The sequence below is a fragment of the Oncorhynchus mykiss genome, chromosome 13 (genome assembly GCF_057628025.1).
Source record: "Oncorhynchus mykiss isolate SJ-2025 chromosome 13, ASM5762802v1, whole genome shotgun sequence".
NCBI lineage: Eukaryota > Metazoa > Chordata > Actinopteri > Salmoniformes > Salmonidae > Oncorhynchus > Oncorhynchus mykiss.
In genome coordinates this window covers 22,620,941-22,635,692 of record NC_143034.1, presented here as the reverse complement: position 1 = coordinate 22,635,692, position 14,752 = coordinate 22,620,941, and the positions used below count along the sequence as shown (strand labels likewise).

At 43.4% G+C, this 14,752-nt stretch overlaps 1 protein-coding gene across 1 annotated transcript; it reads right to left on the bottom strand.

Annotated features, from left to right (window-relative positions):
• Positions 1 to 9,618: 9,618 nt before the first annotated feature.
• LOC149978781 (uncharacterized) lies at positions 9,619 to 13,626 on the bottom strand. The gene is made up of 5 exons (XM_090195793.1): positions 13,457 to 13,626; positions 13,310 to 13,365; positions 9,875 to 13,229; positions 9,758 to 9,794; positions 9,619 to 9,680 (listed from the first exon to the last, which is right to left on the bottom strand). Exons 1-4 carry the CDS (start codon positions 13,483 to 13,485, stop codon positions 9,785 to 9,787), a joined length of 3,450 nt encoding a protein of 1,149 aa, XP_090051919.1. The 5' UTR covers positions 13,486 to 13,626; the 3' UTR covers positions 9,619 to 9,680; positions 9,758 to 9,784.
• Positions 13,627 to 14,752: the final 1,126 nt, after the last annotated feature.

Here is a 14,752-nt window from a genome sequence, read left to right as displayed (position 1 = left end):
TTCGGCCCCCTTGAACTTTGTGACCTTTTGCCACATTTCAGGCTTCAAACATAAAGATATAAAACTATTTTTTTGTGAAGAATCAACAAGTGGGACACAATCATGAAGTGGAATGACATTTATTGGATATTTCAAACTTTAACAAATCAAACTGAAATTGGGCGTGCAAAATTATTCAGCCCCCTTAAGTTAATACTTTGTAGCGCCACCTTTTGCTGCGATTACAGCTGTAAGTCGCTTGGGGTATGTCTCTATCAGTTTTGCACATCGAGAGAATTAAATTTTCCCATTCCTCCTTGCAAAACAGCTCGAGCTCAGTGAGGTTGGATGGAGAGCATTTGTCAACAGCAGTTTTCAGTTCTTTCCACTGATTCTCGATTGGATTCAGGTCTGGACTTTGACTTGGCCATTCTAACACCTTGATATGTTTATTTTTGAACCATTCCATTGTAGATTTTGCTTTATGTTTTGGATCATTGTCTTGTTGGAAGACAAATCTCCGTCCCAGTTTCAGGTCTTTTGCAGACTCCATCAGGTATTCTTCCAGAATGGTCCTGTATTTGGCTCCATCCATCTTCCCATCAATTTTAACCATCTTCCCTGTCCCTGCTGAAGAAAAGCAGGCCCAAACCATGATGCTGCCACCACCATGTTTGACAGTGGGGATGTGTGTTTAGGGTGAGCTGTGTTGCTTTTACGCCAAACATAATGTTTTGCATTGTTGCCAAAAAGTTCAATTTTGGTTTCATCTGACCAGAGCACCTTCTTCCACATGTGTGTCTCCCAGGTGGCTTGTGGCAAACTTTAAACAACACTTTTTATGGATATCTTTAAGAAATGGCTTTCTTCTTGCCACTCTTCCATAAAGCCCAGATTTGTGCAATATACGACTGATTGTTGTCCTATGGACAGAGTCTCCCACCTCAGCTGTAGATCTCTGCAATTCATCCAGAGTGATCATGGGCATCTTGGCTGCATCTCTGATCAGTCTTCTCCTTGTATGAGCTGAAAGTTTAGAGGGACGGCCAGGTCTTGCTAGATTTGCAGTGGTCTGATACTCCTTCCATTCGCTTGCACAGTGCTCCTTGATGTTTAAAGCTTGGGAAATCTTTTTGTATCCAAATCCGGCTTTAAACGTCTTCACAACAGTATCTCGGACCTGCCTGGTGTGTCCCTTGTTCTTCATGATGCTCTCTGCGCTTTTAACGGACCTCAGACTATCACAGTGCAGGTGCATTTATACGGAGACTTGATTACACACAGGGGGATTGTATTTATCATTAGTCATTTAGGTCAACATTGGATCATTCAGAGATCCTCACTGAACTTCTGGAGAGTTTGCTGCACTGAAAGTAAAGGGGCTGAATAATTTTGCACGCCCAATTTTTCAGTTTTTGATTTGTTAAAGTTTGAAATATCCAATAAATGTCGTTCCACTTCATGATTGTGTCCCACTTGTTGATTCTTCACAAAATACAGTTTTATATCTTTATGTTTGAAGCCTGAAATGTGGCAAAAGGTCACAAAGTTCAAGGGGGCCGAATACTTTCGCAAGGCACTGTATGTAATGTGTTTGAACATTTTAAAGAGTAGAGCACTGTTGAAGTGAGCTTATGGTCTGGCTGTTGTATATTAAACAGTGATTTCCAGGGGGGGGAGAGAAACCACAGAAATCTACAGAACACATGGCTCCTAGACCAAATGTAGGTGTATTGTGATTTAACTTCAATGAATGCAATCGCTGTCTCTCTCTCTCCGTGTGTGTGTGTGGTGACAAGGATCTGTAGCGTCAGGGGGGAGCTAATGACATCTGCCACCACCCAACAGGTGTGGGAGGTTGTTTGGTTACAAACATAGAAACATGCTGATAACATTATTTTCTAAGAAAGGAATTAAATAATAATTATACATGTAAACATTTAAAGGATATAAATGGCATTTATGTATAAAATTTAGAAGAAAATACATGGGTTTTAAAAAAGAAAATGTTTACTTTCAATGCAGGACAGCGGGCCCTATGTCTGTGTGTCCAGGCTGCAGGCTGCATGGGAGATGTCAGGTTACGAGCTGTTGGTTGACACACAGGGAGAGAATCCTTATCAAGGAGCAAAATGCCTTATTTTATATGAATACAGTTTAAAAAATGAATATACATATATATCTATGTAATGTAAACATTTACGGGGTATTAAAGTGTAGTATTTTTTGATAATATGTATGTTTTATATACATTTTAGTAAAAAAACAGAGGTTTATTATAATATTGCATAGCACACATTTTAAAAATAGTAGTACGTTTAAAGGTCTGTACAGTAGGCATTTCGGTATTTACATATTCAAATTAAATATTATATTAAAAAAATAAAATGTATCTTTCCTTCAATGAATGAAATCTCTGTCTCTCATGTCTGTCCCCTGATCTGTTACTCTATACACAAGAGAATGTGGTTCGGGGGGGTGTAAGGTCTTTGAAACAATTGTCTGAAAACAGTGGGGTCCTGTGGCGTCCGAGGATTTCCTGACCTTTGAACTTCCAAAAGACTTCTCAGGGGTCAGCAACAAACACAAAAATGTCAGGAAACAGGTTTATGTTCTCGTGAGGTCTCCTGGGGTGGATGTCTCAATCAATCACGCCATCCTCTTTTTGAAAGTGTACTTGTACTCTTTAAGATGGGCCCTTTACTTATGACTTAAACAGATCCATTATACCCCTTTTAATAACCTTTTAATGCACGAGGCTAAATCAGGGGCACACAGTGTTTCTTAGTAGTCTTAAACAAATCTACTGTGAAAGAAAAGTGTACACCTCACACACAGGGTTATGGACTTAAAAAAGAAGACACCAGTAACATGTCAGATATAGTTTAAATGTATTCATATATGAGTTTGCACCTCATTTATGAATTTACATCACAGAAGACTGAAATGTAACAAAACGCCTATTGTGTTTGAGATGTACACTGAGATGCACTGTTGGGCAATATTCCCCTCCAGTGATTCCCCTACATCTTGTCAACATAGAACCCAAAAATGGAGCATTTCTCTTATACCAACTTATCTTTACAGACATATATCCATAACAAGGCATAGGAGGCCCCTATAAGTGTCCAAAAATGTCTCCAAAATGTCACATTTTAAGCATCTTTATTTTCATGCATATAAATGGTCAACTAGAATTTTTATGACCAAATTCACATTCTTTAGTGTAGAAATTCATTTTTGAATGTTCAAAAAAACCTCTTCAAATAGAAGTATGTTTGTAGGACAAAATATCTTACAGGTCGGCCCTCTCACTCTCTCAACATGTAAAAGCAGACAGGCTCCCCATAAAAGGCCCCACCCAGCTCACTCAAATGCCCCTCCCCTCAACAACAGCCAACAGCCCAGAACAGCAGGAAAACAGAACAGCTAAAAGATCATCTGGGAATCCTCCCTTCCTCATGGAGCTTTTTGAAGGTGAGTTGAATATTCAATGTGATGTATGTATATAGATATATATTATTTAAGAATGATTTGTCTAAATTGTTTTCATTGACATATATTTATTTTCTTTTAAATTAGGGCTATTTAGCCATTGAGCAGTAGCCATTGTTTTTATTCATACCGTTTGTAAACAATAGCTTCTGCCCTCTTAGTTTCTATTTGACCCTCTTATTACAGTGGGGCAAAAACATTTTTAGTCAGCCACCAATTGTGCAACTTCTCCCACTTAAAAAGATGAGAGAGGCCTGTAATTTTCATCATAGGTACACTTCAACAACTTTTGTTATTGACCAAATACTATTTTCCACCATAATTTGCAAATAAATTCATAAAAAATCCTACAATGTGATTTTCTGGATTTTTCTTTTCTCATTTTGTCTGTCATAGTTGAAGTGTACCTATGGTGAAAATTACAGGCTTCTCTCATCTTTTTAAGTGGCTGACTAAATGCTTTTTTGCCCCAATGTATATCAAAACCTCTCAGACTAGAAAGTATGATTAGAAACGATAATTAGAAACTATGATAATACACTCTGAACAACGATGAAGTCATGTCTGTGTGTGTGAGTGATTATTTAATTGTGTAATATTACACTCTCTCGCTCTCTCTCAATGTATACCAAAGTTACACATATTTAACAAGGTTTCAATGTTTTGTATTGGAACAGTTATGAAAGACAATGACATCCAATTTGAAGGGAATTATTGATATAATGTGTTACATAGTGTGCATCTGTGATAACTTTATGTAATAGAGCCTCTCTCTCTCTTTCTCTCTCTCTCTCGTTCTCTCTCAGGCTATGAAAAAAAGAGATGACGTTGACTCCTGAGTGTTGAACTTTTGCCCCCTCTATAGCCTCCCTGGTAATTATATGACCCTTATGGTAATCTACGATCGTTGGAACGTCTTGGATAACAATAAGAGGCACATGTACAGTTCCTCTCTAGTTTTTATCCTAGGTTTATGACATCTAGGGAGTGTTTCCTAGATGCTGTGCTTTGACATATGCATTGATGGGTCTTAGATTTTTAGACTGGGTATCTCTAAAATGCTTTGTGACTACTGCTGATGCAAAAAAGGGCTTTTAAGAAATACATATGGTTGATTGACAGATTTGTATTATTATAAAAAATAATATAACAATATCATCATAATCTTTATGTTACAGGTGAGGCATACCCAGAAATGTCAACATCTTGGCAAGTGCTCAAATCTGTACAGCAGCGCCAGACAATCATGTACAGTAGCTCCAACTTACAAGAATGGGTTTACAAGGCAGTGATGAAAAAAGTTTATATGAGCGCTAATTAAAACATACAATGATATATATTTGATACAATTACCCATTCAAAACTGTTACAAAATCACTTCTCATTGTGTTCATTTCAAGGTTTCACAAACATAAAACTATCTAGTTAATGTTTCTCGGACTAACACACTTGAGTTTCCTATTTACTAAAGAACAGTCATTAAGACAAAACACAAAGAGTTGTAATATAATCTGTATACATGTCATTCTATACTGAAGACAGGTATATTCTGAAAGATTTTTGATGCTGTGATAACACATTCTTTATTCATCTCTCAATTTAGGATATCATTTATTTTCTACTTTACTGAAATTGTATTATGTTGTCTCATACCATGACAATACATACCAAGCAATGCAAGCAGATGTGGAATTAACCCCATAACAGTTGTCTTTTTGGCTCAAGAATACCAATAGGCTTGATCAGATCCCCTTTCCTATGCAGGCACCATATAATGCACAGCCACATGTAAATCCATAAACTCCACCAATAGAACTTTGAAAACCTTAACATGACTACTGGCAATGTCATTATTTGTCACCATCCATCAATTGTTGAATTGTGTTATTTTTCTTTGTACATGCACCGAGCCTCCAAGGGCTGGAGCCAATCAACATAGTAAATTAAAAAGACCCAAATAAAACGTATGTGAAAAGATGTGGTCAAAGTATAAAACGTTGCTGTTTTGTTACAAAGTTTTCCTAACATTTGCCATAACTAGTAAGCCTTACATCCTGAATGAATATGGGCTCCCAAATATGCACCTGGGACCACATGCACTTTTAATTGAGCCTAGAACAATTTCTATATTGTAATTAAAATCATTGACCCATAAGAGAACACATGACCAAAGCAAAGCCATATAATTAAAACAACATTATTCTTAATGAGAAATATAATCTAATGAACAAATGTTTGCATAACGAAAGACATGAAAACTGTCTCCAACAATATATTTAGCTATGTATAAAACTTTCATATTGGCAGTAAGGTCATTGAGACTAGCTATAGACAGTAGTTCTTGTGGGAGGTTTAGGGATCAATATAGTGAAGGATCATGAATGTTAAAGATTTGTTCACCTTGGGGATTTTGAAAGAGGGGGATTAGAACCCCAAAGTAAGTGGTAAGAAAGATCATAAAGGTAATTTCAGATTCAGGTTTAGGGGGAGGGGGGGGGGAAATAAAATCTTGGAAACACCTATTCACACTGGATTATAAACATGTCCAGACAGAACGATCACATCAAGAAGGTTTAACAGTGATGAATGGCTATTCAATGTACAACAGTAGTCTTCTGTAACAAGCAATATGTATTAAATAGGTTTACATACATCCATGACTGAATGGTTTCACAAACGCCTTTAAAGGTTTTGTAAGTAAGTTGTAACAGGCCTCATTCAGCAGTCTGAATTAACCTAGAGACACCAAAACATCCATGTTTAGAGAAGCTTGGAGATTATTCCACAAGTAAGGGGCAAAGAGCTGATTTACTGAATTCTGTACAGACCAAAGGAGTTTCCAGAGTTAGCAATCCCTGAGACTGTGTATGATAACCCTGACTCGTACATCTAATGGTTATTGTAGATGTTAGCTACAGAGGGAGTTTACAGTGTGTAAAAGAGCTTTCTAAAGGCAAAGAGAGCAACGAATTGACCTACGTGACAGAGGGTCAGCCTACTTTATGATAGAGAATGCAGGGATGTGTACTGAACCTGTACCCATAATAAAACAAAGTGCTCTAGGATCAAATGCATCTAAAGGCTTTAATGAAGTGGCAGTTGCATTCATATAGATGATTTTGCAATAGTCTAGGACCAGTAAGAACATTGATTGAATTATCTGCTTTGTACTATTTTAAGCGAGGCCAGACCTATTTCTATAGAAGCCCCTTTTATTTTCAGCATCTTAATTCATCAATATGTTTTTCAAAAAGACAACTTAAGGTATATACTGATACACCGTACCAGGTACGTACACTTCAATCATTAGAATAATTTTTGTGTACTCTAGAAAACATTAGTTTTCCATGAATTCAATAATAATTTAAGGTCAATAAAGGTGTTCTGCAAAATAATGAAAGCCTAATGTAGATCAGATAGAGCCTGATTAGCAGGGCGGGGCAATTGAGTACACAACGGTATCTGCATACAGGTGCAGGTAATAGTTATATATTTGACATGAATAAAATGGTTTAGACATTCTAACACAATATCTAGATACTAAAGAAATGTATATGCAACATTTAAACAATGTATATAACTTGACGATACATTGGCCATTTTAGTATTCCTTTTATTTTTTTCGTTTTTTTTCTCCACATGTAATCTAAGAGCTTCACAACCAAATGTTTTCATTCCCCCATGGCTATATAAACTGAACTCTAGGTTTCATTTGCGTTATTATTTAGAAATGAAAGTTAGCATTCCTCTCTGCAGATCCTCTCAAGCTCTGTCAGGTTGGATGTGGAGCTTTGCTGGACAGCTATTTTCAGGTCTCTCCAGAGATGTTTGATATGGTTTAAGCCCGGGCTATGGCTGGGCCACTCAATGGTTAGGTTTCCTCCAGACGTGACGCTTGCCATTCATGCCAAAGACTTAATTCTTGGTTTAATCAGACCAGAGAATCCTGTTCTCATGGTTTGAGTCGAGGTGTTTTTTGGCAAATGCCAAGCCGGCTGTAATGTGCTTTTTACTGAGGAGAGGCTTCCACCTCTCCACACTACCATAAAGCCCTGATTGGTGGAGTGCTGCAGAGATGGCACTCTAGAGCTCTGTCAGAGTGACAATCGGGTTCTTGATCACCTCCCTGACCAAGGCCCTTCTCCCCCGATTGCTCAGTTTGGCCCGGCGGCCAGCTCTAGGAAGAGTCTTGGTGGTTCCAAAGCTCTTCCATTTATAAACAATGTAGGCCACTGTTCTTAGGGACCTTCAATGCTTCAGACATTTTAGTACACTTCCCCAGATCTCTTAAGCAGGGATTTGTCAGAGATTTGACAGTCTCACTGTATACAATCCATGCCTACATCTGAAGCATGAACATATTATTTATTTCACCTTTATTTAACCAGGTAGGCAAGTTGAGAACAAGTTCTCATTTACAATTGCGACCTGGCCAAGATAAAGCAAAGCAGCTCGACACATACGACACAGAGTTAAACATACAGTCAACAATACAGTATAAACAAGTCTATATACGATGTGAGCAAATGAGGTGAGATGAGGTAAAGGCAAAAAGGCCATGGTGGCAAAGTAAATACAATATAGCAAGTAAAACACTGGAATGGATGATTTGCAATGGGAGAATGTGCAAAGTAGAAATAATGGGGGTGCAAAGGAGCAAAGTAAATACATTTAATACAGTAGGGAAAGAGGTAGTTGTTTGGGCTAAATTATAGGTGGGCTATGTACAGGTGCAATAATCTGTGAGCTGCTCTGACAGTTGGTGCTTAAAGCTAGTGAGGGAGATAAGTGTTTCAAGTTTGAGATTTTTGTAGTTCGTTCCAGTCATTGGCAGCAGAGAACTGGAAGGAGAGGCGGCCAAAGAAAGAATTGGTCCTGGGGGTGACTAGAGATACCTGCTGGAGCGTGTGCTACAGGTGGGAGATGCAATGGTGACCAGCGAGCTGAGATAAGGGGGACTTTACCTAGCAGGGTCTTGTAGATGACATGGAGCCAGTGGGTTTGGCGACGAGTATGAAGCGAGGGCCAGCCAACGAGAGCGTACAGGTCGCAATGGTGGGTAGTATATGGGGCTTTGGTGACAAAACGGATTGCACTGTGATAGACTGCATCCAATTTGTTGAGTAGGGTATTGGAGGCTATTTTGTAAATGACATCGCCAAAGTCGAGGATTGGTAGGATGGTCAGTTTTACAAGGGTATGTTTGGCAGCATGAGTGAAGGATGCTTTGTTGCGAAAGAAGACAATTCTAGATTTAACTTTGGATTGGAGATGTTTGATATGGGTCTGGATGGAGAGTTTAAAGTCTAACCAGACACCTAAGTATTTGTAGTTGTCCACGTATTCTAAGTCAGAGCCGTCCAGAGTAGTGATGTTGGACAGGCGGGTAGGTGCAGGTAGCGATCGGTTGAAGAGCATGCATTTAGTTTTACTTGTATTTAAGAGCAATTGGAGGCCACGGAAGGAGAGTTGTATGGCATTGAAGCTTGCCTGGAGGGTTGTTAACACAGTGTCCAAAGAAGGGCCAGAAGTATACAGAATGGTGTCGTCTGCGTAGAGGTGGATCAGAGACTCACCAGCAGCAAGAGCGACCTCATTGATGTAAACAGAGAAGAGAGTCGGTCCAAGAATTGAACCCTGTGGCACCCCCATAGAGACTGCCAGAGGTCCGGACAGCAGACCCTCCGATTTGACACACTGAACTCTATCAGAGAAGTAGTTGGTGAACCAGGCGAGGCAATCATTTGAGAAACCAAGGCTGTCGAGTCTGCCGATGAGGATGTGGTGATTGACAGAGTCGAAAGCCTTGGCCAGATCAATGAATACGGCTGCACAGTAATGTTTCTTATCGATGGCGGTTAAGATACCATTTAGGACCTTGAGCGTGGCTGAGGTGCACCCATGACCAGCTCTGAAACCAGATTGCATAGCAGAGAAGGTATGGTGAGGAATATCTGACAACTCTCCCCTTCACAAATGCTCTAATGTAGACCAAAGCTTTGATTTTGAACCAGCAGTAAAGGTAAAAGATGAACAACCAAAGAATTAACTGAACAGTAGTCATTTTTACTATGGCCTGCACACCACCTGTTCAATTAGCAAGCAATGGACATGAAACATTTCAAAGAGACAAGGCATTTTTTTAAGTAAAATTGTTTATTGATTCCATCACACTAGAGTAGCAAGAGCACCAGCAACTTCCTGGTCTAAAAAGCAGAAAGAAATGCAAACAGTGTCAGCAACGCAGAATGTTAAGTAACCAATGTCAAAAAAAATTACTCACCATTAGAGCATCTAGAGGATGAATCCATTATATTTTCCTGTTGATAAATATATGGTTAGTACAAAGCCCTTCAAATTCAGAGAGCAAAGTTCAGAGCAGGTTAAAGTGAACCATTACCTTGCAGAATCCTTCACTAGTGTTGGATATATGCTTGGTGCACCAATGCTAACATACTCGTCCTTGGGAGAATTTCCACTGTCAACAGGCATTGCCTCGCTAGGAGTGTAGCTGATTTGGGAGGAGACAGTTCTGCCATTCTTGTAGTGCGATTTAGAACTGTAGGAAGAGATTGGGATGACACCTGACTGTTCAATGCTGGCCTGAGATCTACCGGAGGCATCTTCAGTGCTTTCATAGTGCTTCTGCTGAGACATTGGGGCCAGTTGCTGCTGGGAAATTTGGGCAACATGCCATAATTGCTGAGGAATGGGGTTGGGTTGCTGCTGGGCCATTTGAGCTGGATACCTCACTTCCTGAGGTTCGACGGCCAGTTCCTTCTGCTGCTGGGGCTCGACTGCCAGTTCCTTCTGCTGCTGGGGCTCGACTGCCAGTTCCTTCTGCTGCTGGGGCTCGACTGCCAGTTCCTTCTGCTGCTGGGGCTCGACTGCCAGTTCCTTCTGCTGCTGGGGCTCGACTGCCAGTTCCTTCTGCTGCTGGGGCTCGACTGCCAGTTCCTTCTGCTGCTGGGGCTCGACTGCCAGTTCCTTCTGCTGCTGGGGCTCGACTGCCAGTTCCTTCTGCTGCTGGGGCTCGACGGCCAGTTCCTTCTGCTGCTGGGGCTCGACGGCCAGTTCCTTCCGCTGCTGGGGCTCGACGGCCAGTTCCTTCCGCTGCTGGGGCTCGACGGCCAGTTCCTTCCGCTGCTGGGGCTCGACGGCCAGTTCCTTCCGCTGCTGGGGCTCGACGGCCAGTTCCTTCCGCTGCTGGGGCTCGACGGCCAGTTCCTTCCGCTGCTGGGGAAATTGAGATGGATGCCACACAAGCGGAGGCTGCTGGAGAATAACCTGTAGCTTCTGTGGCATGGCGGCCAGATGATTCTCCCGTTGCAGCATTTTAGCTCGATACCACATTTGCTGGGGCATGGCGGTCAGCTTCTTCTGTTGAGGTTCAGTGGCCGGTTGCTTCTGCTGCAGGGGCATTTGAGATGGATGCCACACCTGCTGAGGATGCTGGGCTATGGGGGCCAGTTGCTTCTGCTGGGGAAACTGAGCAGGATGCCACACTTGCTGAGGCAAGGCGGTCGGTTGCTTCTGCAGCATTTGATTAAAATGCCAAACTTGCAGGTGCACGGCGGTTGTTTGCTGGGGCATTTGAAAAGGATGCCACACTTGCTGTGGCACAGCGGTCGGTTGCTTCTGCTGCAGGGGCATTTGAGCAGGATGCCACACTTGCTGGGGCACGGCAGTCGGTAGCTTCTGCTGCAGGGGCATTTGAGCAGGATGCCATACTTGCTGGGGCAAGGCGGTCGGTTGCTTCTGCAGCATTTGATTAGGATGCCACACTTGCTGGGGCACGGCGGTCGGTTGCTTCTGCTGCAGGGGCATTTGAGCAGGATGCCACACTTGCTGGGGCAAGGCGGTTGTTTGCTGGGGCATTTGAGAAGGATGCCATACTTGCTGTGGCACAGCGGTCGGATGCTTCTGCTGCAGGGGCATTTGAGAAGGATGCCACACTTGCTGGGGCACAGCGGTTGTTTGCAGGGGCATTTGAGAAGGATGCCACACTTGCTGGGGCACGGCGGTCGGTTGCTTCTGCAGCATTTGATTAGGATGCCACACTTGCTGGGGCACGGCGGTCGGTAGCTTCTGCTGCAGGGGCATTTGAGCAGGATGCCACACTTGCTGGGGCACGGCAGTCGGTAGCTTCTGCTGCAGGGGCATTTGAGCAGGATGCCACACTTGCTGGGGCAAGGCGGTCGGTTGCTTCTGCTGCAGGGGCATTTGAGCAGGATGCCACACTTGCTGGGGCACGGCAGTTGGTAGCTTCTGCTGCAGGGGCATTTGAGCAGGATGCCACACTTGCTGGGGCAAGGCGGTCGGTTGCTTCTGCTGCAGGGGCATTTGAGCAGGATGCCACACTTGCTTGGGCACAGCGGTTGTTTGCAGGGGCATTTTAGAAGGATGCCATACTTGCTGGGGCACGGCAGTCGGTAGCTTCTGCTGCAGGGGCATTTGAGCAGGATGCCACACTTGCTGGGGCAAGGCGGTCGGTTGCTTCTGCTGCAGGGGCATTTGAGCAGGATGCCACACTTGCTGGGGCACGGCGTTCGGTTGCTTCTGCTGCAGGGGCATTTGAGCTGGATGCCACACTTGCAGGGGCATGGCGGTCAGTTCCTTCTGCTGAGGTTCAGGGGCCGGTTGCTTCTGCTGCAGGGGCATTAGAGCTGGATGCCAAACTTGCTGGGGCACGGCGGTCGGTTGCTTCTGCCGCTGGGGCTCGACTGCCAGGTCCTTCTGCCGCTGGGGCTCGACTGCCAGGTCCTTCTGCCGCTGGGGCTCGACTGCCAGGTCCTTCTGCCGCTGGGGCTCGACTGCCAGGTCCTTCTGCCGCTGGGGCTCGACTGCCAGGTCCTTCTGCCGCTGGGGCTCGACTGCCAGGTCCTTCTGCCGCTGGGGCTCGACTGCCAGGTCCTTCTGCCGCTGGGGCTCGACTGCCAGGTCCTTCTGCCGCTGGGGCTCGACTGCCAGGTCCTTCTGCCGCTGGGGAAATTGAGAAGGATGCCACACCTGCTGAGGATGCTGGGCTATGGGGGCCAGTTGCTTCTGCTGGGGAAACTGAGCAGGATGCCACCCAAGCTGGGGCACGGTGGTCGGTTGCTTCTGCTGCATTTGAGCTGGATACCACCCCAGCTGGGGCACGGTGGTCGGTTGCTTCTGCTGCAGGGGCATTTGAGCTGGATACCACACTTGCTGGGGCACGGCGGTCGGTGGTTGCGGCAGCATTTGAGCTTGATGCCACACTTGCTGGGGCACGGCGGTCGGTTGCTTATGCGTCAGCATGTGAGCTTGATGCCACACTTGCTGGGGCACGGCTGTCGGTTGCTTATGCGTCAGCATGTGAGCTTGATGCCACACTTGCTGGGGCACGGCGGTCGGTTGCTTATGCATCAGCATGTGAGCTTGATGCCACACTTGCTGGGGCACGGCGGTCGGTTGCTTATGCGTCAGCATGTGAGCTTGATGCCACACTTGCTGGGGCACGGCGGTCGGTTGCTTATGCGTCAGAATGTGAGCTTGATGCCCCACTTGCTGGAGCACGGCGGTCTGTTGCTTCTGCAGCATTTGAACTGGATACCACACTTGCTGAGGTTGCTGGGACATGGGGGCCAAGTCCTTCCGCAGGATGGCGGCCGGATGTTTCTGTTGCGCTTGCATTTGAGATTTTGGAGACTTATAATTGCTATATCCTAGAGACCGAAGTGATCCTGCGTCAAGCCATGCTGCATTAGAATCCAGTGCAGGAGACCAATCACCTAGGTTAAAAATATAAACTGTAAAATGCCAGCCTTTGAAGGTTATGGAACTGCGTAGCTGTTATTTGAAATTAACTCACCTTCTGATGTAGAACACGTTATCCCTCCAATTAGCAGGCAACAAAGCCAAGAAACGCTTGAGGAAAGAGAATGTATGTTATAAACATAGATACCTGTAACACCTGAAGGACAAGGGAAACAAACTAAATCAATACTTAAAAACATACCTGAAAGCGATTCCAATCATCACAGCCATTTTGCCCTCAAAACCTCACCAGTATTCAGCACTAATGGTAGGCATACATCCTACCAGAATATCCCTTTTACTATATTTGCCAGATGTTTGGTTGCTCCTTTTAAAGGAATCCCAGACCCTTCTAATGTTGTTGGCTAATTAAGGACAGCTGTCAGCCACTGAACTACATTCAATTTCTATTTCCAAATTGACCCCTAAATCCTACACCTTGATCTAAACACAAGGATTTAATAGGGATAAGCAATATGGCCACAATTGCATCCAGCCTATCAGAAGGCAAGGTGAAGCAATTAACATATTGCTTTACCCTATCTGATCATTTCAAATGCCCATAAGTGACTAAGTGGTAGGTGTAGGAGCTAGGGGTTGATTTGGAATGCAGAAATTTACTCAGGTCTGGTTGATTCTCTAATTGAGATCCTGACAGGTTTGACAGCCCTTACTCTAAAGCACGCGTCAATCTCATTACACGGAGGGCCGAGTGTTTGCGGATTTTCACTCCTTCATTGTACTTGATGGCTGAATTAAGGCCACTAATTACTCCCCTCACCTACAGTAGTTGTCTTGGTCTTAAATGAAAGGAAAAAACAAACCTACAGACACTAGGCCCTCCATGGAATGAGTTTGACACCCCTGCTCTAAAGTAGGAAACACATTTTGTCTTGGCACTTCATTGATCGGTTTCAATTATTGTTTGTACAAAATTCACTTGGTTCATTTGAAGATTAGAGGTTGAATAAGCAGTTAGGCACCATTATCTTACACATGCCTTCTTTAAAACCGTGTGTTTCATTCAGCATAGCAACATTAGATGGATAACAGTTTCATTTGCACAAAGTGCAACATCTTAGACAAATTCTGATTTCAGACAGACACCAATTAAACACTCATGTTATGCTTTTGATGATCTGAGTCTTTAATTTTTCAGAGGCAAACATACAGTAGGGCTCGTTTGAGTGGTAAAGCTAAAGCAACTGACTGTAGACCAAAGTCAAGAAGTAAAGTCAGGAGAGGTGCATCTGCGACAACCGAAAGTCGGAAAATGAAGTTAGTATCCAACAGCAAGGCTCAGATCACCATGGCAGTGTTGCCATTGTTTATAAAAAGTTTCCTTTATAATGTAAAACTGTGCTTTGACATATGCATTGATGGGTCTTGGATTTTTAGACTGGGTATCTCGAAAATGCTTTGTGACTACTGCTGATGCAAAAAAGGGCTTTTAAGAAATACATATGGTTGATTGACAGATTTGTATTATTATAAAAAA

What these genes read in the sequence shown, in the direction of transcription:
- LOC149978781 (XM_090195793.1), bottom strand. Translation starts at nt 13,485, where the DNA reads ATGGCTGTGATGATTGGAATCGCTTTCAG. An exon ending in ATGATTGGAATCGCTTTCAG is followed by an intron (nt 13,366 to 13,456) that starts GTATGTTTTTAA and finishes TCTTTCCTCAAG; the next exon opens with CGTTTCTTGGCTTTGTTGCC. An exon ending in AACGTGTTCTACATCAGAAG is followed by an intron (nt 13,230 to 13,309) that starts GTGAGTTAATTT and finishes TTTTTAACCTAG; the next exon opens with GTGATTGGTCTCCTGCACTG.